The sequence below is a fragment of the Colletotrichum navitas genome (assembly GCF_030913465.1).
Source record: "Colletotrichum navitas strain CBS 125086 chromosome Unknown LY79scaffold_108, whole genome shotgun sequence".
Classification (NCBI taxonomy): Eukaryota; Fungi; Ascomycota; class Sordariomycetes; order Glomerellales; family Glomerellaceae; genus Colletotrichum; species Colletotrichum navitas.
Window position 1 is genome coordinate 99,872 of NW_026850654.1, and position 23,538 is coordinate 123,409.

At 54.9% G+C, this 23,538-nt stretch overlaps 8 protein-coding genes across 8 annotated transcripts; 3 read left to right on the top strand and 5 right to left on the bottom strand.

Moving 5' to 3' along the window:
• Window positions 1–444: 444 nt before the first annotated feature.
• LY79DRAFT_674140 (uncharacterized protein) lies at window positions 445–864 on the top strand (the record flags this gene model as incomplete). Its single annotated transcript, XM_060564259.1, has 1 exon — window positions 445–864. One exon carries the CDS (start codon window positions 445–447, stop codon window positions 862–864), a length of 420 nt encoding a protein of 139 aa, XP_060408401.1.
• A 29-nt stretch (window positions 865–893) lies between these two features.
• LY79DRAFT_570195 (3-hydroxyisobutyrate dehydrogenase) lies at window positions 894–2,596 on the bottom strand. Its single transcript, XM_060559126.1, has 3 exons — window positions 2,244–2,596; window positions 2,004–2,177; window positions 894–1,737 (listed from the first exon to the last, which is right to left on the bottom strand). The coding sequence occupies exons 1-3, from the start codon at window positions 2,349–2,351 to the stop codon at window positions 1,012–1,014; spliced, it is 1,008 nt and encodes a 335-aa protein (XP_060408402.1). The 5' UTR covers window positions 2,352–2,596; the 3' UTR covers window positions 894–1,011.
• Window positions 2,597–3,561: 965 nt separating this feature from the next.
• On the bottom strand, window positions 3,562–4,959 carry LY79DRAFT_674142 (KilA-N domain-containing protein; the record flags this gene model as incomplete). The annotated part of the gene is made up of 3 exons (XM_060564260.1): window positions 3,562–3,592; window positions 3,653–4,826; window positions 4,884–4,959. 3 exons carry the CDS (start codon window positions 4,957–4,959, stop codon window positions 3,562–3,564), a joined length of 1,281 nt encoding a protein of 426 aa, XP_060408403.1.
• A 1,137-nt stretch (window positions 4,960–6,096) lies between these two features.
• Window positions 6,097–6,913, bottom strand: LY79DRAFT_570197 (uncharacterized protein; the record flags this gene model as incomplete). The annotated part of the gene is made up of 2 exons (XM_060559127.1): window positions 6,097–6,583; window positions 6,677–6,913. Coding segments are annotated over 2 exons (370 nt in total), but the record flags the coding sequence as incomplete, so codon positions are not given.
• Window positions 6,914–8,090: 1,177 nt separating this feature from the next.
• LY79DRAFT_46852 (immunoglobulin E-set) lies at window positions 8,091–9,578 on the top strand. The gene is made up of 3 exons (XM_060553200.1): window positions 8,091–9,197; window positions 9,258–9,306; window positions 9,365–9,578. Exons 1-3 carry the CDS (start codon window positions 8,463–8,465, stop codon window positions 9,493–9,495), a joined length of 915 nt encoding a protein of 304 aa, XP_060408405.1. The 5' UTR covers window positions 8,091–8,462; the 3' UTR covers window positions 9,496–9,578.
• A 717-nt stretch (window positions 9,579–10,295) lies between these two features.
• LY79DRAFT_584181 (calcineurin-like phosphoesterase) lies at window positions 10,296–11,455 on the bottom strand (the record flags this gene model as incomplete). The annotated part of the gene is made up of 4 exons (XM_060560379.1): window positions 10,296–10,756; window positions 10,825–11,079; window positions 11,154–11,387; window positions 11,440–11,455. 4 exons carry the CDS (start codon window positions 11,453–11,455, stop codon window positions 10,296–10,298), a joined length of 966 nt encoding a protein of 321 aa, XP_060408406.1.
• Window positions 11,456–13,850: 2,395 nt separating this feature from the next.
• Window positions 13,851–17,050, top strand: LY79DRAFT_46895 (uncharacterized protein). Its single transcript, XM_060553201.1, has 3 exons — window positions 13,851–14,390; window positions 14,473–16,557; window positions 16,612–17,050. The coding sequence occupies exons 1-3, from the start codon at window positions 14,275–14,277 to the stop codon at window positions 16,622–16,624; spliced, it is 2,214 nt and encodes a 737-aa protein (XP_060408407.1). The 5' UTR covers window positions 13,851–14,274; the 3' UTR covers window positions 16,625–17,050.
• A 3-nt stretch (window positions 17,051–17,053) lies between these two features.
• LY79DRAFT_570203 (cell surface protein) lies at window positions 17,054–18,634 on the bottom strand. The gene is made up of 2 exons (XM_060559128.1): window positions 18,372–18,634; window positions 17,054–18,307 (listed from the first exon to the last, which is right to left on the bottom strand). The coding sequence occupies exons 1-2, from the start codon at window positions 18,478–18,480 to the stop codon at window positions 17,538–17,540; spliced, it is 879 nt and encodes a 292-aa protein (XP_060408408.1). The 5' UTR covers window positions 18,481–18,634; the 3' UTR covers window positions 17,054–17,537.
• Window positions 18,635–23,538: the final 4,904 nt, after the last annotated feature.

Sequence of the window (23,538 nt, forward strand, 5' to 3'; positions counted from 1 at the left end):
GCGTGCGGCCTTCAAAGGTAAGTCACTGCTCGGTCAGATATCTGTTTCCTTTCACAACCAAAAGGCTGAAAGCCTCCATCAAAGATGTTGCCCTTGCGCCTGTGCGCTTTTCCTCTCTTCAAACATGCCATATGAACATGTTCCTCCTGTCTAAAACACACTTGTATGTTGCTACCCTAAACGGTTTTCTCAGAACAATACTATTGTTCATTTCTCAGCAGTGAAGAGTAAAAGACAAAGGACTTTCCAACCTAGTGACAAAATCTTACATATTGACTCAGGTCCCTGAGTGAGTGAGCGAGTGAGCGAGTGAATGAATCTTTGAAAGCAGCCAATCCCCTCCCCCCCGGTGTTATCAGCCGCTTCGACTGCCTCTCATCAGTTTTCGCAATTGAAAACCACCTCCGGTAGGTCGTACCACCGAACAACTGAACAAGTCTCACGATGTGCATCACAGACGTCGTGCACTACATGCGCGGCATTTGCAACGCCCGCCTCGGCAAGCCGCGGCGCCGCACCCTCGAGCGGTGCCCGGCCGCCCTCGCCGCCGCGTTCCCGCATTGCGGCCTCCTCTACGACCCGGTCCCGGAGCCCGCTCGTTCAGACCCGGCGCTCGACCCCTCCGGGCTCGAGTTCGAGGTCCTCAAGACCGCGCCGGGGTACACCCCCATCGAGCCCCAGCACCGTCGGCCGAAGCCGAAGATGGTCCGCTGCGAGCTCTGCGTGGAGCACCTCGGCGAGGAAGAGGTCAAGGCCAGGGAGAAGTGGTGGAGGGCCGAGAACAGGGCGTCGGCAGGCACGCGCAGGGAGAAGAGGGCCGCTCCGGGGCCGTCGACGGCGGGATGGTGCGACGTTCTTCGATGAGTGCCGATTCATTTTTTCTTCTAGATGTTCTCTCTCTCTCTCTCTCTCTCTCTCTCTCTCTCTCTCTCTGTCTCTCTCTCTCTCTCTCTAAGAAACATTCTAATATTTCTTTTCGATCCGCGTAGCCGAGCCAGAATCGGTCGATACTCACTCTTTGCCACCCAAGTACCGGTACACCACGGAGAAGTCTCGCCCCTTGCAGTCCTCCCGCCCTTCGGCCGCGGCATACACCTCGGTCGCCTTTCCCGCCAGCTCCAACTTCGCGCCCGCCTCTTCGGCCGCGACGACGGCCAGGCCGAGGTCCTTGCGCATCAGCCCGATCCCGAAGCCGCCCTTGTAGTCCCGCCCCGCGGGGCTCCCCTCGACGACGCCCCCGACGGGGTTGTTAACCTCGCTGGGCCAGCACTTGCCCGTGCTGACGTTGATCACCCCGGCGAGGACCTTGGGATCCAGCCCCCACCGAATGCCCAGGTTCATCGCCTCGGCCGTCGCAATGTTGTTGATGGCGAGCAGGTAGTTGTTGGCCAGCTTCGCCGAGAGGCCTGTCCCCTGCGGTCCGCAGTGCAGCACACGGCGGCCCATGCGCAGAAGCGTGGGCTCGACGACCGCGAGGTGCGCGGCGTCGCAGCCGAGCATGAACGTCAGGGTGCCCGCCGTAGCGCCGACGACGCCGCCCGACATAGGCGCGTCGACGAAGATGCCTTGGCCCTCGGGCTGGGCGGCGACCACAGCAGCAGCGACCTGGCGCGAGGAGGAGGGGTCGATGGTGGAGCAGTCTATGAAGATGCGCTTCCTAGGCGGGAGGTCGGCGAGGATGGAGGCGTAGACGGATTTCACGTGAGATGGCTCGGGGAGAACGGTGATCACGGTGTCCTGGTGTTGGGAGGATGGCGGTTAACATGCGATGTCCATACAAAGTACGTGGGAACAAAAACAGATGCAAGAGACAAGAATATGCTCGAATCAGCAACTACAAATGTAGTAATATCAGGGCCTTTTTGATGGCCGTGGTCATAGTTGGCAAAACAGTTTTAGTTTGGACATCATAAGAGCAACACAGGCGAACGATGACGTTACATCTCAGAAACAATGAGACTAAGGAACTAAGGGAAAAAAAAAGAGAAGGAAAAACAACGTACAGCGTCCGTCGAGGCGTCTCTCGCGGTGCCGACGACGGCTATTTTTGCGCCGCCGGCCTGCGACTGTTCCATCTCCTCGGCCAGGTTCGAGACGGCGGCCTTGTTGATGTCGAAGATGCGGATCTCATCCTCGGGACTTAGCTTCGACCGAAGGTTCTTAGCCATTTGGTAACCCTGTGGGTGTTAGCATTCAAACGTGAATCGGTTCTAGGGACGAGAATCCTGTGTGAGGGCGGTTACCATCTGTCCGAGTCCGATGAAGCCATAGCTCTCCAGCCGCCGCGGCGTCGTCGCGAAGCCGCGCCGCTGGACGAGCCTGATAGTCCGCAACGTCGTAGGGGCCCGCATCGTGCAGCTTCCAATGAACCAATTCACAAGATGAAGGAATTGTGAATCAGTCCAACGTAGTGAGAAGCGATCGAGACAACAAGGTGTTGTCCTTCTAGGGTTAGGCAGTCAAAACCTGAGGAGACGAGCTTCATTCCAGCTGAGCTTAGACACCTGCCCCCAGGTTTCCCAGATTGCGGGGAGGGAGATGCAGACAAGGAGGAGGTGGACGGTTATCCGGGGAGCCGGCCATTGCCGGTTTTAGCCATCCCGCTCGATCCTCGATGATGCATGGCAAGCAGCCTTAAGCCGAGCCTCTGCCCACCCCCCTCCCCCTTGCACGTGGCGCGCGGGAGCGACCCCGGATTAGACCATAAAAGAGGGCCCCCTGGTGAAGAAGAGACGTGTTAAGGATGCATATGCGGTGGCAAAAGACGCCGTTGAGAGAGGCGTCAAGGCTTGTTTGTTCATGATGTAGCGTATGTCAAATGCATCGTCCGAACTGCAAATGTTTGCTCAGTCGACGGCTGCAGGTCGTGGAGAGGTTAACATCCAGGTTCTCGAGTTCGGAAGCCTTTTGGAAGGCTGTGTGAAGCAAGTTCGGCCAAGCACCCTCTCCCTCAAAGCTTCATTAGCACTCCGCTATAGCTACTGGACTGGAAAGTAGGTGTAAAAAGTCGTTGGATGGTTGCTTGATTAGCAAACCGCAACAAGACTGGATACCAGACGCAAAGCACGGAGCCAAGTAGTATCCTGGTGTCGATATAGTTGGAAAATGCTGATGACGAAACTAATACAAGCAGAGCCAACGTCGATTGCAAACGTAGATCGCCGTAACCCCCATATTCGCCGCCAGCAAGCAAAGGCACCTAAACAAACACATCAATTACACTTGCCCTAGATCCTGAACCGCGAGGTTTGGCTCTTCCGCAAACCCATCCCCCCTGTCGCCGTAAGCAGACAATTCCAATGTACACTGACTTTGATTCCACCCAAAAATTCCGCAAGCAAAAGAGGGAAAAGAAAGCCAGCCCGAGTTCTCTCGAGCTCTATGGGTATGAGCGAAAGGCAGAAAAATGATATAAAAAAGGTCTGCCGCCATTTCCACCACCCTAGCAATAAAAATCCTCTGGGCGATTGCAATCGGCGACGCGCCGCCCCGTGCTCCGTGGCCAGACCACCCATCTGTTGCTCTAACACCAACCAATTCGAAACGAGTCGTCGAATTTATTTAGAAGGCCCCCACAAAGTATGAAAACGCGCTACGCAAACATAAATCAGTCGACTGCCTCTCCCTGGTCTGGGAAGAAAGGAGCACTTACCCAACAGCTAGTGACACGGCACTCAGGCCGAACAGGGCCCGATTCCGCACGCGCAGCTTCTTGACCTGTACCTCGGCGGTCTTCGCCTTCTTCGCACGTGGCTCCTCTGCAGCATCTGCTTCGCCGTCCTGTTCCTTGTCTTCGTCGTCTCCCTTGGAGATCTCTTCCGCCCCACGCTTGCCCTTCTTGACTTTAGGACTGTCTACGCCCTCCTCTGACTTGATCCCGGCAGCCTCGACCATCTGCTTGGCCTCCGCAATCATGCGCGCAGTCTCTTCAGCAGTTGGCGGGGCGGAGCTCAGCAGCGGGAGTTCGAGTGATACAGCAGTGCGCTTCGTCTCGTTTCCATCCTCGTCAGTCTTCAAGTCCTGGTCAACAAAAATCTTGGCTTTGGTGTCCCGCTTCTTGGGCTCTAGGGTGGCCGCGGGCTCCGTCTCAATGGTCTTGATGGCGGTTTCCACTCGCGCCTCAGCGTCTCTGTCCTCGTCGATGACGCCGTTCACCTCGAGCTTGGTTGTGGTAGTGAGGGTAGGCGTGGATTCTCGGGGCTCGACCGAGTCAGCCTTGGTCTTGCGCTTCCTCGGCGACCTGACGGGTCTGGGGGCGGTTGTCTTGGTCGGACTGACCGAGCGGCGAGATCGGGTGCTGCGGGGCAGCGATGTTGGGGTAGGAGGAGCGAGTTGAGGGTGAGCCTTAAATAGGTCGAATTTCGGCGGCGCGGTAATCCTCTTGGGAGGGCTGTCGGGACTGTTGGAGACGGCGATGTTGGCGGGATCCAGCAGGGCGCGGATCCACGGCGCGATGCTGTACTCCTCGGCAAGAACCAAGGCGTGTTCGGGGGGGATCCAAACGTTGCCGGCCGTCTCCTCGGGGCTGGTGGTGGCAAGCGACTTGATGTACTTGCGTTCGGCCTCTTCTTCAGAGGCCTCGGCATAGGGAAACGTGGCCTTGAACATGCCGGTGGCGGACACGAAGCCGTCGTGGCTCCGGCGCATGAGGAAGTAGCTGTTGGGGCTGGACTTGAATATTCCGGAAACGATTCCTTTGGGCAGGGGCGCGCGGAGATGCGCGTAGTCGAAGACACCAAGAGTCGCACCTTCACCGTCGGCATGGTTCACCATCTTCGCGGTCAGCTGTGTTTGGCCGAGGCGGCGGCGGGCGACGAGGTCGTTGTCTGTAGACGGGTCAGCAAATCAGGAGCCCTCGAGCACGAGTTGGTTCAGGTCTATACGGGATGGCACATCTTTGAGCATCAAAGGGTTATGCTTGGCGGGTAGGTGCCGCTCAGGAGCTGTTGCGGAAGGCATCTTTGGATACGGGGTTGAAGGCGCAAAAATGGTGATTAAAATTGGGTACGTGAGGTGTTCGCGATGCGCGCGCACTGGAGCGAACCGGGAGGGGAAATCCTCGATATCGCGTCGCTTGCAGGTGGAGTCTCGGTCGTAGGTGGATGGACTAATCGGCGCGTCAGCAGTCTGAGCACAGGTATGAGCGCATCAGACGCGCGCGTGCGCAAGACAAGTGAGAGAGCGCTCGGGGTGTCGACATGTCACTTACTGGAACTGGACTCGTCAGAGCTGAGTTGGAGAGGTTCTGCGCAAGCGTGACGTGACGTGACGTGACGGGTATCCCGTCGCGTAAAAAAAAAGTGCAGGGGTAATAGATGATAGGTAAGGTCAAGAGAAAAAATTATGATTGATTGTATGCAACGGGGACGGCGTCCCGATACGGGGGAGGGCACAAACGGGAAAATCTGTTTTTAAAGGATGGATGAGTGGAAAACCGAGGGGGAAAGAGAGTGTGTGTATGTGAGAGAGTTGGAGGAGAGGGCGACCTGCGAGTAGGAGGAAGGAACAGAGGCAGGCGGACGGTACGGACAAGGAAGCAGAAGCCGAGTGGAAGACACTGATGGTCGCGCGCGAGAGCAAATTGGAATAGCGGAGGACGGGACGGGGGAAACCTGAGAACCTCACCAACGAGGGGCCAAGAAGAGAGAGAGAGAGAAAGAGAGAGACCTTTGGGGGGCCAACGGGAGGGTCCACGCGGTCCTCAGCTCATTGGATTTGATTACAGGTACCTCCTAGGTAGGGACCTACCTCAGAAGAAGGGGGGCAGCTGCGGGTTCGGGAAGCGATGGGTGCTGAAGCGTGTGGCCCGATGAGGAAGCACGAGGGGGGTATCCTGCGGCATAAGGAGCTACTTCTCTATTGGCCCATGACTTGTATTGTTTCCACAGGTATCTCCCTAGCTCGATTGTCATTTGCCGCTTCCGACGACACCAGTCCCCGGCACCTTCCCCGGAAAAACGGAGAGAGAGAAAGGGAGAAGAAGGCCCCTGAGAATTAGAACCAGATGTGACGGTCCCTACCTACGTACAATGTAGGTGCTAGGTACCTACTGCGAGGTATTTTCGCCTATTCCCATTGCGTGACCCCGGTCAACGTCCTTAGAGTGACTCTGAGAGCCAGGCGATTCAGCCGTTTCAATAAGGGCTCATCGTCAGCACTCGTTCTCCTCTACTGTGCCAGAGTCCCTCGGAACCCAGAACCCAGAACCCAGAACCCAGAGCTACCCCCCCTGCTCCCCAACAATTCTCGTCGCGAACGCGCAAAGCTCAGAGCACTATGGGCACCGTCCTCAACCTGGAGCGCGGCGAGCTGGCTGTAGGCAGGAAGGGCCCGCCATCACTTTGACTTGGAGGAAGATATCGCCATCGGTGAGCTAGTGTAGACCCAGGGGTCCAGACAGAGTTGGGCACCACTGACAGGGCAACGACACAATTGAAACCAACTACCTCAATGTTGACACATTTGCATTTCGCCCGATGATTCTGCCAACTTTCTTAACCTGCCAAGGCTCTTCTTGATCCGCAACCCGGGTACTTGCGCACTGGACACTGGACACGTGTAGCTTCGGCTGATGGCACGAAAGCTGCAACGAGGCCGGCTTGATCGTCAGTGCTCTGAGCTTGCTGGCTTAGGTGACTGACTGGAAGCCGTGGGTAGCTAATTACAGAATACCTACGTTACGGAACTCGAACTCTACCCCCGCCGCGTGAGCTTGTCGGCGGCGGCAGCGGCTAGAGACTAGAGGCGGACGATGCCTTGCGCTGCTGGTGTCCAAAGAGGACCTCAAATTGCTTCTTCGCTGCCGCTTGTTCCTTCCCCGCATCATCCACCGGACGACGAACGGCTCGGACGAGATGCACATGGCACATGTCGCTGCTACTGTACACAGCAAGAGCCTCAACGGCCACATTCGTAATTGGTGAAGGTACCTAGGCAGGTAGGTAGAATACCTACCTATCGAGCCTAAGGTAAGCTTAGTAAGCACAACACCAGAGTCGTTTGGGTCCAATGCGTGCCCCTCATCAGCAGCCAGGCATTTCAGACCGCTCATCCGACCAATAGGTAGTCTGATACCGTGGCCAATGCCAATGGAAGGCTCCTTTCCTCCCCTCCCATTCCCTCCCCTCCTGCATTCCACCCCCTCCCGTGTCACCTACGATGGGTAGGGCCCATGGACGTAGCCGTAGAGGGGTACCTATGGCATGCTTTGCATATACCTACCTGTATGTTTCCCCAAACCCCTCGTACCCCTCGTGCTCCTCTACTAAGCCGGCTCGAGCCAGTAAAGTGAGATTTAGTAGCTACAGCAGAAGAATCAACCTCTGGCAGTAAATGCAAGCGTGGGCTTTGTCGATTGTTCCTGGTTTCGTGTATGAAGTTCCATCCTGTTCCAGATGACGGCCAATCAATGCAAGCATGCCCCCCATTAATCCTTACGGCCAATGATACGCCTCGATTCGTCCAGTGTCGGCGGTCCCAGGCCCACACGGCACCTCTCTGGGCCCCACGTCCACCTGCCACACCCCGTCGCCTGGCCCTGACGTGCCTGGCCTGGGCGTGGGAGGGAAAGAGAGGGAGAGAATGAGGGGCAACAGAAAGCGGTGACCTCGCAAGTGCGGCAAATGAGTGGATGGACAGTGCTGCTGCTGTTTGTACCTTGCCCAGTAGTTGCCCGACACCTTGGACTTATCACTCTTTAACAACCTACTGTGTCTGAATCTTCAAACTTCTCTCCTCCAGAGCAAACATCGTCACATACCTTACCTCTGCTTACTCACAGCCTCACCCGCCACTCAATACATACGCCCAAAGCCATCTCGCAGGCCTCTTTATCCACTCATCGACAAACAGCTCCCAGCTCAAGCTCCCGCCAGTAGCCCCCATCACCACCACCGTCATCATGGCTTCCCACGAGCAAGAGGACACCATGCCCGAGGAGACTCAGGGCTACAAGCTGTCCCAGCCCAAGCAGAGTCTGGCCGAGTACCAGAAGATGGGTACGTTTGCTTGATTCTCTTGTCTGTTTAACCATGTCTTTTTGCCTGCTTTCCCCATCATTCTGAATGCTGCTGGTGCTCTGCTCCGCTCCTTCTCTGGGAGGTGGTTGGACTGGATTGGGCTGGGTCCTGCGGGTGCCCCTCACACCTTCACCTTGATTTGGGGTTCGGTGTGCAAATTGGTCTTCACCTCGGTCACTGCTTATCAGTGGTGCTCGATATGGCATCGTATTCAAAGCAAACTTCATGGAGGCGGCATGAGGAAAGAGCGAAAGACTTCGCACACACCACCTGCTTGTACCTGCCTGCCATTCCCAGCTCCTATTCCGCAATCGCCCTCTCACCCGCCGTCTTTCATCATTGACTCTCATTGATACCCCCCTCCTGCATCTTCATCTTTGTTGTTATTATGCTCATCACCACGTCAATATCGCACACCGAAATTCATGATATACCACATTATTCATGGATATGCTGTATGATGGCATGCGTCTGTTGATGCAGCGGCGTAACCGCAACAAAGCCCTGCTCAATCGCAACTCCATTGAGCTCCCCCCGGCCCCCCAGTCCACTCCCTCAGGCTCTCGTCCGCAGTCACCTACGCCTGAGGTGGCCGAAGAGAGGCGTCTTCATCGAGCCAGAGCCACCTCACGACCCGTCCCCCCCAATCCTCCAAACTCCCCCAGTTTGCTGGAGAACAATCCCGACCAAGACCCAACTCTCATCCGAGATTTCTACACATCCTTCAATACTGTCAGAGCGGCTCATGGCTTTGCCACATACGAGTTACAGGAGGAGGGCGAGCAGCAGCAGCAGCAGCAGCAGCAGCAAAATCAAGAGAAGAGAACACAAGAACCGCCTACTAACAAGGCCACAGACGAGAACGACGAGTCTCTCCAGCGTTACAAGGAGTCTCTTGGCCTCGGAGGCGGCAAGGACCTCTCTGACGCCTCAGACCCCCGTGTCTGCATTATCCAGTCCCTTACTATGGAATCCCCTGGCCGCGACCCTGTAACTATCGACCTGTCCAGCCCCGGCTCTGAGGCCACCCTCAAGGACAAGCCCTTCAAGATCAAGGAGGGCGCCAAGTTCACCATGGTTGCCAACTTCAAGGTTCAGCACGAGATCCTCAGCGGTCTGCAGTATGTTCAGGTCGTCAAGCGCAAGGGCATCAAGGTTAGCAAGGACTCTGAGATGCTGGTAAGTCTACTGTCCTCACGTATCCCTTGCTGTGAGCCCGTTACTGACGCAAGTCTACAGGGCAGCTACGCTCCCAACACGGACAAGCAGCCAATCTACACCAAGCGCTGTAAGTTGAATCTTCCCTTTTGCCTGTATTACAATTGCTGATACTGACTGCCATTCAGTCCAAGAGGAGGATGCACCCTCCGGCATGTTGGCCCGCGGCCACTACAACGCCATCTCCAGCTTCGTCGACGACGACAAGAAGACCCACCTCACTTTTGAGTGGTCCTTCGACATCGCCAAGGACTGGTAGATCACGGTTACCCCTCAACGTTCAGCCTGCTCCTTCTTTCACCACCCTCAAGAGAATTCAGAAGGCAGTCTTGCCACTCCTGGACATGTCTCAGCAGCTGAAAAGGTCCCCGACTTCTAACCTCTTGATTTATCGAGGCGTTCTGCGGTCGGTCCCATTAGGCCTATGGCGCAGAAGCGTCGCCGGTGGATGGTATTCCAGGTTGGAAAGGGCAGGCGGGACGTATGCTTCACTTATAATGCAAAAATAAACCCAGAAAGAAAAAAGAAGAAACAAAAGAAAGAAAAAAAAGCACAACGAGCCCACACGCAGGGTGAATCACAAGGGTTCATGGCTGGCAGACCTGGGTCGAGGCCTTTCTTGTCATACACAGCGCCACACTTAAAAACACGAACACCTTACTCTAAGGCTCATCATACATTGGGTATGGGACATGAAGCCACGATACGCAAAACTTGGTTGGTAGGCGGCTCGCAGATACATGTTATTCCGGGATCTCACATATGAACCCGAGCTGAAATACAGACAGATCCATTGGGTCGTCATCAAAATTGCTCCATGTGTCTGTCTCGTCGTGTTGACAAGGCTGCATAGTAGCTGCCGTTTCTACTAGTGTAGCTACGCCACGTTGTTGGTTGTTGTCATTGAAACTCTTTTGCCTGGTCTTGGATCGGCTTCTTCTTGGTTGTCACCAAGCCAGTGCGACGTTGTTGTGGGGTGATGTGTGACGCTTTCATCAATATGTACCATCCAATCCGCCAGTTTTCAATAGTCTGTCCTCCTTTGAACCAGACCAAATGCTACAAAAAGTAATCGGGTAGTGAATTTCCGTCCGCCTGCTTGTCCCCACCGCCCAGCTGCATGTCTTTGTGCTGGTCGTTCTCTGGGGCTGCAGCAAAGACGTTGAAAAACCTCTCGCCCGTGTCGCTGACCTCCAAGACACTGGCCATATTGCCGCACCGATAGCAGTAGTTGGGGGCGCTCCACACGGTGCTAAGGCGGTCGTCGTACAGAACCTGGAAGCCCTCCTGGCACAGCTGGTGCGCCCTGAGGATGTGGTCCATGTTGTTCACGGCCAAGAACTTCTTGACCACTTGCGCGCCAAAGGTATACCCTGCCCCACGGGGGCTCAGAGAGAACTCGTCCCGCTCGGGGTCTGGGTCGGACCAGACCAGGTCGGCCATGGGCCCTTCGTGGGGGATCTCTCGGAAGCGGTCGATGATGACAATCTGGTCAATGGAGTGGATAGAGGGGGAGAGGCCTGTCGGGTTTGGATTAGTCAGGCGCGACGGTAAAGAGAGGAAAAGGGAGGCGCGAGGTGGCCCTTACCTCCGTGAACACAGAAGATCTTGTCGTTGATAACAACGCTGAGGGTCAAGAAGTCGAACATGTCGGTGAAGTAGTGCCACACATTGGCGTTTCCGTATTTTCTTGAGCATTCCGTGTAGAAGCCGTAGGACTGGGTAACACCGCGAGACTCGTGGTTGCCTCGGATCAAATGCACGCGGTTGGGGTATCGAAGTTTCAAACACACAAGCAGAGATATCGTTTCGACGCTGAACATGCCGCGGTCGACATAGTCTCCTGCAAGGGTGGGTTAGTTTTTCTCTCGGACAGCTGCCTTGTCAGACCCTCAACCCCCGAAGGCCGTTGCTTACCAAGAAACAAGTAGTTGGTGTCTGGACACCATCCACCAATCTTGAAGATCTCGATGAGGTCGTAGAACTGGCCGTGGATGTCGCCGACGACTGTGACGGGGGCGCGGACGTGAACGACGTTGCTCTCACGCATGAGGAGCTCTTTTGTTTTGGCGCAGATGGCCTCGATGACAGACTCGGCGAGAAGTTCCCTTTTGTACAAGCGCGAGATGCACTCGTCGAGGTCGACGGATGCTGTACACGACGTTGTTAAAAGAGATGGGCGGGAGAAGGACACGGAGCATACCCGGAAGTCCAGGCATCGCGGCGGGTGCGATGTAATAGCAAGCGCTATGTCACTGGCTGGTTTGATCTGTTCAAAGAGAGGGTATGAGAAGGTTGGCCGCCGGTATCGTCGGCGCAAGGATCGATCGGTCGCTCGCTCACGGAGCAGGTCGTCGGTGACCACTTCTACTCCAGATGTGGGCGGTGTGTGGTGAGGAGCGTCGAGGTTGCAGTAACATGATCGAGAGCGACGATCCTTTACATGGGAGCAGGAAGCGCGACGGCGGCAAAGCGAGGGTGGAAGCAGAAAGAGAGAAGAGAAGGTCAGATTAAGTTGGTGTAGACTGTCCTACGATGCAAGTAAGGATGGCATGGGGTGAATCCACGCGGGGGAAACGGACGGCGGTGTTTGGTCGAGTACCGCGAGTCGTCGGGGAGGGGGGAAGCTCGAGGGAAGCCGTTGTAGGATGGGAGCGAAGGAGAGGTGCACGTCGTGGGGATGCCTTCGCAATGGCGTGGTCCCTTTATCCGGACCGAAATTATCTTTTTGTGTTGGATGAAGGCGGCTGTGGCAGCGCTACGCGGGACGTCATGCTGCAAAAAATAAAAAATAAAATAAATAAATAAATCAGAACAGATGATTGCGCCCTGTCAAACTGGATTACCTACCTTGGTACGTTAGGTCGTACCTGGGTAGGTAGGTACATACCTAGCTAGGTACTGTACCTAAAGGTACCTACCTAAACTGAGAGCTCGGGCCAGCCGATAAATCCCATCCGACCCCGACGTGGAACCACCATGGGATGTCCAGTCAGGGGCCGACGACCGCTACAAGCCGCTAGCACAAGCACTGAGAGCCTGAGACGGTATTCTTCAAGCCTTGGCCAGGGAAGCCCAGTCCAGTCTTCTGGCATATGTCAGCAGGGGAGCGATCCTGGAACGCTGGGGCTGGGGCTGGGGCTCATATAAAGCTACTCGTTCCCCTCCCACCTCTCCTTTGAATCCGTTCTGCACGCGTCCTTCTCCTTTCCTTCATCTCACATTCGCATCTGTCCCTTCTGTTGCCGAACCTGCGCTCCGTCTTGCCTCCCCCGTCATTAACCCGCGCCGAGCTCACCCGTTTTTCGGTTTCAGTTCCTGGTCTGGTTTTCGTTGTTGTTTTTTTCGAGAGACTCTGCGACTTTCTAGTCTATCGCAGTAGTGGATTTACGGATCCATTTCCTTGCCTGTTTTCAGAAGAATATTCATTCCGCCGTGTTGCTGGCCTGCTTGCCCCTCCTGGGCCGTCTTGGCCCTGCTTCAGGGATTCATTCCAACGGCACCTGGAATCATGACATTGGCGGCGCTTATTTCAAACCCTTCTCATTCAACACGTCCTTGGTCCTTTTTTGCCCTTCCAGCGTTTCAGTTCTTTTGCGTCCATGATCTGAGCTTTTACTAGATGACATGCTCGTATTCTGCCACAAGGCTTCCATCTCTAAATCTAGAATATGAAGAGTCTTTTCATGCTCTGTATCCCATGAAATTCTCATTTTGTCTCGTTGAACGGCAGGTTGCTTCGCCAACATTCTACCTGCCCTGTACTGCGAGCGATGAGAGCAACCAAACACCCCAGTGTGTCTTTCGTGTTGCTGCATATCTACTAAGCCATCACCGTTTGATGTGATGCCTCGTTGGGCTCGCTCAACGACAGCAAGGCACCAGTCGCGTCCTCACGGACGGCTCAACATGCTTCAGATCCCCAGTCAAACCCCTTGGTAAACATCACGACGTGTTTCGGGTCAAGGTCTCTTTCGTTTAGGGTATTTCTGGGCTAGACAGAGGTCGAATGCATGCCTCTTGTGAAAAAAGGTGTCAGTTGTGGCTTGGAGCCCTTTCACTCGGTAGGTAACCTACCTACCCACCCACCTATGTACTTACATCGGATACTGCTTGTCTTTCTTCGTCACCTCCTGTTGTTTTCAATCGGCCACCAAACTCAACTGGGTCGATCCCGCCGCCGTACCTGAAAAGAAAAAGAAAGAAAAAAGGAACTACGGTCGGCCCGACGGATTATCCGACATCCTCCTCAGCCTTCCCGCATGAAAGTCATATGCTTGTGGTCCAGCCAGCTGAGCTGTGCCTCACTGGGCAGGTACACTGGCCCCACTTTCCGCCTGACCCTGGCGCGCGCACCCTTTGACTTTGGACAACTTCGTCGCGTTTTCTCTACGACCTCATCCTAGCTGTCCCCCCCCCTTTGAATGCGCCCAACCCGAACAATATTCGACTGTCGCATTCTGGCACATCCTGGCAATCTTCTTGTCGAGACTGGGTCGCCCGATGGTCTTAATGACGACTGTCGACTCGCTTCTTGTGGAGCGCTTATCCTAAGTAAGGCCAGGGCTACGGGCGATGCGCCGCCTCACTCAGTCAGCACCCGCTCATTTGCTGGAGACATTTCTGAATGCCTTCATTCTTGTCGCCTTGAATGGATCCCTACTGTCAAGCTCTTCTGCCCTGAAATTTACCGCCGGGTATCTCACTCGGTAATTCTCGGCGCATCGCGAGCACCAAGGTTGGCGGTTCTCTTTCCTTTACTTTGGCTCTATTTCTCATGCGTCCATCAGACACTTTTTGCCTCTTCTTTCGTCCTCAGAGGCCAATTACAAGGTCCATCATCCGAGATCCCGCCCCTCGCCGCTTCAAGTTCCAGGTCGCTATCTGGCGAGAGGATTCTCGTCCCCCCTTCTCTCTGTTCTTGCAGACCTTCGTCGCGCTCTGCCTTTTCACCCCTCCACACTTCAACCGGGCCAAGTTGTGGCTCAAACTCCAGAACTGAGGTGCCTCGTCCCATCTCACCAAACTTTCCACGAGTATGGCGGATCACGCACCCGGCTCAGGGCCTGCTACAAAAGAACCAAGCTGCATCAATTGTGGCGGTGTTGGCCATTGGGCTGTGGCATGTCCGGAGCCGGTGAGAGCGAAGCCTGCGTAAGTTGCTTGATTTCCAATTTTAGCTTCATACAATGTCTATCATTTTCTTTACATGAGCGCGCCGCTGACTCGTCCAAAGTGGTTTGCCTCGGAGAAACACTTCAAGCAGTCGTGAGCGTGGCCGAGGGAGTGACCATCAACACGGCGGAAGGCGACCAGGCGCTGTTGTGACTAAGTATCCCGCTCCACCCACCGGCAGTCCTATTGTCACTCGTTACGGCCCGCCACCGGGCCAGCCCCATGCTCCTCCGGTCCCCAGACCCCCGCACCCATATCCGTCTTATCCACCCTCGTCGGCCGCGTACGTGCCCCCGCCGCCGAGTAGCTACCCCGGCTATCTTCCGTACCCGCCGCCCCCGCCTCCGGGCGCCTACCCACCACCTCCCGGCCCTCCTGGACCCTCGGCGCCGTACCACTACCCATCTCCCGGCCAGTATGGTGGACCCCCGACGGGGCCGACTGGGCCTCCACCCCCTTCTTACCAGCCACCGCCACCTTATCCTCCCAGTGCTTCTTATCCTCCCTCTTACACCCCTCCATCTGGATACCAGCCTGTCCCGGCCCCTCCCCCTCCTCCTCTTCCGCCTAGTGGGCAGTACTCTGCACCATACAATCCCATAACATCCGGAGGCTACTCTCCATCCACATATGGGCTACCTCCGGCTCCACCGCCATATAGACCTCAGCCAGGCCCTCCTCCGCCTCCCCCTTCGTATGCCCAGCCGTACGGGCCACCTGCTTCGGGATTCGGTCCATCGCCCCCTTTGCTCACTCCCCCTCGGGGTTCACCACCAGGTCTACCACCCATCCCTCCTCACAGGAATCAACTGTCGCGAGATCGACACGGACGCCATCGTCAAGGTCATAACCACCGACCCGACCGCTCCCGCAAGAACAACAAGCACGGCAACCCTAAACGTGATGCACCACAACCAAGACAGAAGTCGGACGGTAACAAAGAGAAGCAAGAGCCAGCCCAAGTGGTACCCGAGCCGAAACCGCTGAAAATTGCATCAGTACCAAGTGTAACAACCCCCGAATGTCGACACGACAACAGCGTCTCTGAAGAAGGCGTCGATGATGACGAAGTCGATTGGATGTGGGAGGCCGAGATGATATTCAAGGAGACAGACAACGCTCATCAGCCAGACCCAATCGCCAAGCCGCTCCCCGGACCAGAAGATTACCATGATAACATCATGCTACCTCCGGCGTGGAATGCCACGTGCATGCTGTCCGAGTTTGTAACGGATAAGAACCTCGAAGAGTTTTCACGGCCGATCCGAGACACCAAGCATTTTGCGTCTTTGCAACTTGACCCAGTGTTCTGGAGAGGCCCATTTGAATCGAAACCAGCTAGGCAAGAACCCGAGCCGCGGGACAGCAAGCCCGTTTCCTTCAAGTCCACCCGTCTCCCAGGGTTTCCTTCTCTTCCGCCGAAACCACCGACTCCGGAAAATCGTGATTACCGCTTGGTCAACAGCCGCAAGCGAACGTGGGAAGAGACGCCTTACAAGACCTCACGTACCAGAAGCAGCCAAGACGATGACAGGGCAAGCCACCGTCAGAAACGACACAGAGGCGATTCGCACTCTAGCTACGATACTACATCACCCCATAGCCGGAGGACCAGGGAAGACTCGCGACCAATTGACCGATACCGGTCTCAAAGGCTAGACCGCGACGAGTCTGATCCAACCGATGCACTACTTAAGTCCCTGGATGACTCCCATGACGCTGGTCCTTCCAGGCGACATGGCGGTGACGAGAAGTTTACTACCCGTCACGATCTCGATCGTAACAGCTCTCAAGATGCGCGACGCCAGGGCTCGGCCAGTAGTTTTCACGAAGGACGGGCACCGCCGCTTCTGGGAACTCCGCCGCCAGAGGACAATGCTCAACGAAGACAAGCCTCACGGTCTCGTTCTCGCTCGCGTCACTCCCACCGGCCCGGCTCTGGTAGCAGCCATGCCGAATCACGTCCAGCATCTAGGCAGTCTGCGGCGTCGTTCGCATCGCATGGCACCGAAGACTCGGAGCTATCGGCCCTTGAAGCCGAACTTCTGGGTATTGCTCCTAAACCAAAAGGAGGTAAAGAGAGCAAGCATGGCGGCCATGGCTTGAAGTTCCGCAAGCGCGTCCCCAAGGTTGACTCAGCTTATGGGTAAGTTATGATGCAATCAAACTGCAAGGTCCATTTAACTAATACGTATCACAGACGCCGGTGGTAACTCATATCGACCCTTGGCTCATCCCGTTCGCACTCCATCGGCGTTGGTTACAGCAATTGTAGCATTTAGAACAAAGGCAATAACGTAGGTTGCCAGGAAGTTACTGCGTCAATTTCATATCGTTTTCCCCTGAGAACGTAGAAAGGTTTGCTTTATAGTATGGCAACATCGTCCGGTTGACATAAGGAGACCCGATATTGTGACGGTCTCAGTTGGTGGCCAAAGAGTTTGCCTCGGATTGGTAATGACGTCCGTTATGTGGATAGATACATAGTTGGATGTTGCTACTATCTATCGAGTTGCATCACGTCCCTTCACATGCGAAGTTCGAAAGCGGAAGGGTCAATGCTCATGGCTAGTCGAAAATTAAGTTATTGAACCAAGATTTGAAATATTTTCTATCAACTCATCTGCCATGTTTGCTGGCTCTGTCTTTGTTCTGTCTGACACAAGCCCGGTGTCATGTTATTGTTTGGGCAAGCGGGAGGGATGCAGCCTGAGCGTTCTATTCGCACTCGACTTCAGACGAGGCTGGGCTTTTCTTGCCCCAACCATCAGCCACACGTGGTTGGCCGTGTTTGATCCCAATCGGCATGTTTCCAGACTACCCCAGAATTACTCCACTTTGACTTCTCGAGTAAACACAGCATTTGTCACAGTTCAACAGTCGAGTAGCGGGAATAGACTCAGAGAGGATTTCAAACTCCGACCGGCGTTAATTGCCTATGGAAAAATTACGACTAAAAAAGAACATGTAGGAATAGTAAACAGTCGTTTCCAAAGCCTCAATACCCGAGTCTGGCGACCGTCGAGCCTCGGAAGTCCCTGACTCCCTTCGGCATCGACGAGAGAGCTTTCCAAACTCCCAGGCCTAACATGCCGATGATCATTGAATTCGTAACGAGCCAGTCGCTTATGCGCGGTTGTTGAAATCCATGCGCTTCTTGAGACGGTAGGCGATGGCGCGCTTGCGGCCGGCGGCGGTCTGGGTGAAAGCAGCGGAGCCACCGAAGGGTCCAGCAGCAGCGCCGTTGCGGACACGAACGACACAGACGTTGGTGGCCATGCCGACAGTGGCGTCACAGGTCATGCCGGCGGGCATCTGGACCTTGACGGGGAAGTCGGTGTTGGTGGCGAGAGAAAGGCCCTGGACGCCGAGCCCCGGAACGTCAGTCATGACCTTGGCCTTCCGCATGGCGGACTCCTTGGTGCCACCGGAGGTGCCGTCGACGTCGGCGGTCAAGGGGCCAGCACCGTCCTGGTTGATCTGGCGGAATGTCATGGTGATGGTGCCGTCATCGGCGCAGGTGGGCATGCCCTCGGAGGCGCCCATGCCGGCGGTAGCGGCAACGCGGGCCTCGGGAACGCTGGTGCCCTTCTTGCCCTGGTTCTTGCCACCTCCGAAGAGACCGGCGAGACCCTGGCGAGCGTAGAGCTCGGCGCGCTTGATGTTGGGGATATCATCCTCGACACCGGTGGCGGCGGCCTTGCCCTTGCTCTTGGGAGCTGCGTCACCACCCATGAAGTTGTTGATCATGACCGAGGCATCGACCTTGCCGTTGCCCTGAGTGCGACCAAGAGGGCTGGCCTTGCCGGAGGCGATCTCGCTATCACGAATGATGGCGGTGTCGGCCTGAGAGCCGCAGCCGTTTGAAGAGCAGTCACGGGGAGTTCCATCGGCGACTACGAGGGGCAGGATTAGCAACTGATGATTTGTTGGAGCCGGAGATCATGGTTGGAGGCTTACTGGTAAGACCGGGCATGCTGACGCCGTTGGAACCCTCGATAGACAACAGCGTGCCGTGGGCAGAGACGGAAGCGGCCAAGGCTGCGACGAGGAGGGACTGGGAACGCATCTTGAATGAGAGTTTGGGGTGGTGGTGAAACTAGAGAGAATCGGAGGATGAGCTTTCTGATATTAAAGATATGTTATTCGTAGAGAGCCACCGGGGCTGAAATGAGTAAGGAAAGTGGAAAATTGGTTGAAGTGAAAGGCTTGCTTTGTTGTGATGCTGTGTGATGAGGAGGAAAGGGTAGATTCGGTGGTGTGGATGGGAGAGTTATATACAAGAGCTTGACTGTTCCTGCTTGGCATTCCATATCAATAGTTGTTGAGTGGGGACGAAATTTTGACAAATTTCTTGGGCCGAGATGGGACGGACTAGGAGGCTCGGAATCAGATTGTTCCAAGTTGAATCCGCCGCACCGAGGCAGTCTCCAAGTCTGCTGGAAACGAAGCCCCATGGTCGTCTGGTCTCGGCTGTACCTCGCTCGCCTCTGTCTCGCACTCTCTCTCTCACACACATGCAGGCAGACAGACCACTCATCCTCGCCGGTCTAGTTTGCATCCCCGAAGAGACCTTGCACCCCTGCAACCCTTCGTCGGGGTCAATGTGTTGCCAGTGGCTAGGACCCTTCAGCCATCAGCCAGAGTCAACCTCAAGCATAGCTCGGTATCACTCCGATGCGAGTGGTATGTGAGCCATGACGGGAGAGGCGTGCAGTAGAAGGGGGTGCAGGTGTGGGCGTTTGTGGTTTCGGTTGTGGCGTAGCCCTGTACTTCGGAAGATGAATTGGAATAGAATCTTGCCCACCGTGAGCTAGAAACAAACCTATGAGACGATGAGACGATGGCGATGTCGGAGGGTGAGTTGGGCTGGTCGCTAAGCGGGTTCTCATCGAGATACGAGGGGAGGCTGGCTGGGAAACAGTTGCCAAGAAGCGGCTAGAGCAAATCGCATCCAAGGCGATGGAGTCTTCTTCCAGAAACAGAGACGGATAGGCGCCCGAATTGAGAGCCGCATCCCAGAATACGTCACTATGCTTAACCCCTTCTTACCAACCTGTATACGACGGGTAAGATATAATCTAGGCTGCGTGGAGTGATGTGCAGATTCGATGTGCGGAGGGGTCACGACATAGAGGGCGGGAAGGGGGATGCGCTGCCAGGTTTGCTACTTTGGGAAATCGGGGTTGAAGGCCGGCCATCTAAGCCACAGACAGAGGCCAGCGGAGGGTCAAGAGAGAACACAGGGATGCAAGTCTAGGTTTCTTGAGTGCATGAAGCTTGGCAAACCTCTGTTCACAACTTTGTTTCAGTGGAGGTCTTGGCGAGAAACGGCCGTGCTGCGCCTGGGCGCTCGGGTAGCGAGTCTTCAAGCAGAGCACACGCGGTGTGACGAACAGTGGTCAGTGATACCTGATAACACATGGTAAGACACGGGGAACAACTGAGGCACGCCCGTTTTGGGTGGTAGCCATGCTTGTTTGTGTGTGTGTGTGGCAGCACCTGTCTTGTGTGTAGTCAGCAGGTGGGTTTGCTGGTTTAGGTGTAAGGGGTGCAAGAAGAAACGCTCAAAGAGTTCCGATTGGCCCGTCAGCCAGCCTTTCTTATGGCGGCCAAGAAGTTTACGGTTTCGGCGATCAGACGGGGGATGCTGGCGGAGATCCTCGACGTGAAGAAAGGGAGAATCTTCCGTGATGTTCACAGGGAACCGTTCTGTCCTGTAAGCCAAGACTTCACGGGCCTGTTCTTTCCACTGACTAGTGTAAAAGAAAGTCTTGGTAGTGGGGATTTGCGCCCTGGAAGTAGTTTAGAAGAGCCTCCGTCTCCAGGGCTTGGAAACGCTGGTACGCGTTTGGGAGTCGGGCGACTCGAGCAGCGGTCCCTGCCTCGCCGTGTGTGCGGGTGGCCTTTGGTTCTGGAGCGCGTCGTGTCGGCTGGCGTATGAGAGCCGTAGCACCAGTGGTTTTGTGCGTGTATCGCTGCCTGGGTGCCATCTCTCTCCGTTTCGCTGATCTCCGTTTTCAGGCGTGGTTTCGAATATCGTCCTCGGGCCACTCGCGCGATCTCCCGAATGGTGCCACATATTTAAAATAACTATACGAGGAGATCATGGAATGTTTACTTCATCTTCAGGTCGATCACCCGCGACGTGCGTCCGCGATATGCACCAGCGCTGTAGGGCCGCTCATCCAGGAGGTACTTTTCGGTTTGGTGGTGTCATGATTCGTCTCTAGCATACCTACTATAGGAATGGAAGGGTGTTGTGCGCAAGCGAGTTAAAACCTTGTGACGACGAGCTTGCTGCGAAGTGACGAACAACGGCGGCTGGTAGGCTCAAACCGAATTCTTGCCGTCTAGTGTAGTGTAGGACTGAGACAGAGAGACTGTGCAAAGTCGGTGCTTTGCGAGCTGACAGCAGCGTGGCACAACGAGAGTTACGGGATGGCGCGCTGGCATCAGGCTGATGGCAAATTGCCGAGGCACATTAAGACATTCAGGCCGTGCAAACTAGCCCAACGGCCTAGAAGAAGTGGCCGACGGCTGAACATGGTGAACAACAATATCCATCTTTCATTCATCACACGCGGGGGTAGCGAAGAAACCGGACCTCGGGTCCCTGCTCGAGGCATGGAACGGGAACCAAAATTCACTAGTGGCAAAGCCTGGCTGGACCAATTGGGCTCGTTCGTGGGCTCCAGGGCAGCGGATGCGCAGCAACCTTGACTTTGCCTTAGTTTCCGTGCGGCTGGAAGCACCATGTCGTGCCAGATTAAGCATACCTGCACTACTAGATTCTACATCGTACATAGTACATACATACAGGCATGGCACCAGGATTCCTGTCTCTGTCCCCTCTCCGAGGAATATTTTTGTACTTTTCTACCTTCTTTCGTCTCGACCGACTACGCACCCGAGCCAATAAACCAGCCACTGATTGGCACTGGGCTAGAGAAGGGGGGGAGGAGGTTCTCCCTCATACATCGTTATCAGATATCTTTAATTCTACCTGTTTTGGCACCACCAGTTCTGCTTTGACTTTACCCACTCTGCACCCTTGTCCGTGCTTGGGTTTGTTTGACGTAATCTAGGTACCCATCGCCACCACCACAAGGTACATCGCTGCCAATTTATCGTCCCGCAACTCTAACACGTCCACACTACGCTGTTACCCTGCTACTTTTCTATCCTTTCAACCTCCCCAAGTTCCTCGCACGGGCTGTTTTATGCTCTTGCGGCTCCACCATTACGGCAGCCTGCAGGGCGCACTGTTCCAAAAGTCAACTTGGGTTGCTACACCTACCCCTTTGCAAAACTCTTAGGACTTTACTTTGATTGGCTCGCTTAAGGTGCACAGGCTAGTGGCAAAGTCTAAATTTTTTCCTTAGAGAGAATATAATTCTAAGTATAAATAATAGATAAATATAAGAATCAAGAATCTTTAATTCTATTAAGATAAATATAAGTATTAAGAAATAATAAATATAGTGTATACTCTTAATAGTAGGCAGGCGCTGGCAACAGTGGGTAGGCGTTAGTAATAGTGGTGCACACTAGCAATAGTGGGCAGGCGCTGGCAATAGTGGTGCACGCTGGTAATAGTAGGCAGGCGCTGGCAATAGTGGTGCACGCTGGCAATAGTGAGTAGGCGCTGGCAATAGTGGGCAGGCGCTGGCAATAGTGGGTAGGCGCTGGCAACAGTGGGCAGGCGCTGGCAACAGTGGGCAGGCGCTGGCAATAGTGGGCAGGCGCTGGCAACAGTGGGCAGGCGCTGGCAATAGTGGTGCACACTGGCAATAGTAGGCAGGCGCTGGCAATAGTGGGCAGGCGCTGGCAACAGTGGGCAGGCGTTGGCCTACGGAAATAAGCCGGAAGTTGTAAAAGACTAGGATCAGGGCTAAGCCTTTTATAGGCCTATGGGGTGTAGTAAGGTTATGTAAGCATTATATCTAAACCAATTAGACCTTATTAATAGAGATTATAAGTGGGCCTAAATACACACCATACCGTATCTATATTATCTTTTTGTCCTAAAGAGGGAATTTCTGACTTTTGGACCAGTGCGCCCTGCAGGCTGCCGTACACCATCGAGTCGGACGCTTCATGTCCCATTCAAAAGAAATCGGAATCCTTGCTAGCCCCTGCCAGTATTTCATATTCTATGCCGTCACTATATTCGTCTCTCGCCATAGCCCGTTGCCATGGCGAATGTACCTTTCAACACCCTTCTCAATGCAAATGTCGTTCTAGGTCACTTACCAGATAACCACCCTGCAGTATGCTCCTCCCACCCCAAAGGAGTAGCTCTGCTTACCATTGCAGAGCTGACACGTGGCGCCCTATTCCCTCGCCATGCCATTGGCAACAGCTGGACGGCCTCGGACCTCGTTTCTGACAAATTCTGTGTAAGTGGACGGACGACGCTGGCCAAAGCAGATTCAGATATGGGATGACCAGCTCAGCTAGTCGGCCGTCGTGACGTCCAGCGCATTTCCCAAGCCCGCGCTGCAACATCACGCGACCGCAGCTTCTTGTCATGGCCCAAATCATGAAGAGAAGCGGCACAAATAGAGTTGAGAGTTGAACCGGTGTCAAAATTTCCATGACCGACGTTGGCATCGCCACCTACGGCGATCAAGATCGTCCATCGGATCCATTCCTTCTCGTCCCTGTGCAGATCATGGTCCCTCGTTTCCTGCCGTCTGTTCAGGGGGATCCCGGACACGGCCTCACTTCTCTCGTCCCTATGACGGTACAATCTCAAATACTGTACTATGGTAAACTTGTTGCCGCAAGATCACGCTGCGCCCTGACACACTGGGTGCATTCTACGGTTGTTCCCAAGCACGGCCACCGGACTGATCCAGGCCGGACTCCAGTGGTTTACACCTTAAGAAGAGGGGTGCCGTACAAAGTCTAATCAAAGAATTACAATTCTTATAGTTCTCCTGAATTACATATACTAGAGGTCCCTAGTCTTCGCCACATGTTTCCCCTTTAACCTTGTTTGCCCCAAACGCTCTCTTGTCCGACATTCGTCCTAGCGTCTGATGCCAGTATCTTCGGTGAAAAGATGTTGACAAATGTAACTTGTAAGCATGAAGAAAACGGGATGGCTGGACCTTCAACC

Coding starts and splice junctions, on each gene's coding strand:
- LY79DRAFT_570195 (XM_060559126.1), bottom strand. CDS start 2,351: ATGCGGGCCCCTACGACGTTGCGGACTATCAGGCTCGTCCAGCGGCGC. Junction 2,178..2,243: donor TCATCGGACTCGGACAGATG/GTAACCGCCCTC, acceptor TAACACCCACAG/GGTTACCAAATGGCTAAGAA. Junction 1,738..2,003: donor GAGACGCCTCGACGGACGCT/GTACGTTGTTTT, acceptor TCCCAACACCAG/GACACCGTGATCACCGTTCT.
- LY79DRAFT_46852 (XM_060553200.1), top strand. CDS start 8,463: ATGGATATGCTGTATGATGGCATGCGTCTGTTGATGCAGCGGCGTAAC. Junction 9,198..9,257: donor GCAAGGACTCTGAGATGCTG/GTAAGTCTACTG, acceptor GCAAGTCTACAG/GGCAGCTACGCTCCCAACAC. Junction 9,307..9,364: donor GCCAATCTACACCAAGCGCT/GTAAGTTGAATC, acceptor ACTGCCATTCAG/TCCAAGAGGAGGATGCACCC.
- LY79DRAFT_46895 (XM_060553201.1), top strand. CDS start 14,275: ATGGCGGATCACGCACCCGGCTCAGGGCCTGCTACAAAAGAACCAAGC. Junction 14,391..14,472: donor CCGGTGAGAGCGAAGCCTGC/GTAAGTTGCTTG, acceptor ACTCGTCCAAAG/TGGTTTGCCTCGGAGAAACA.
- LY79DRAFT_570203 (XM_060559128.1), bottom strand. CDS start 18,480: ATGCGTTCCCAGTCCCTCCTCGTCGCAGCCTTGGCCGCTTCCGTCTCT. Junction 18,308..18,371: donor CAGCATGCCCGGTCTTACCA/GTAAGCCTCCAA, acceptor TGCCCCTCGTAG/TCGCCGATGGAACTCCCCGT.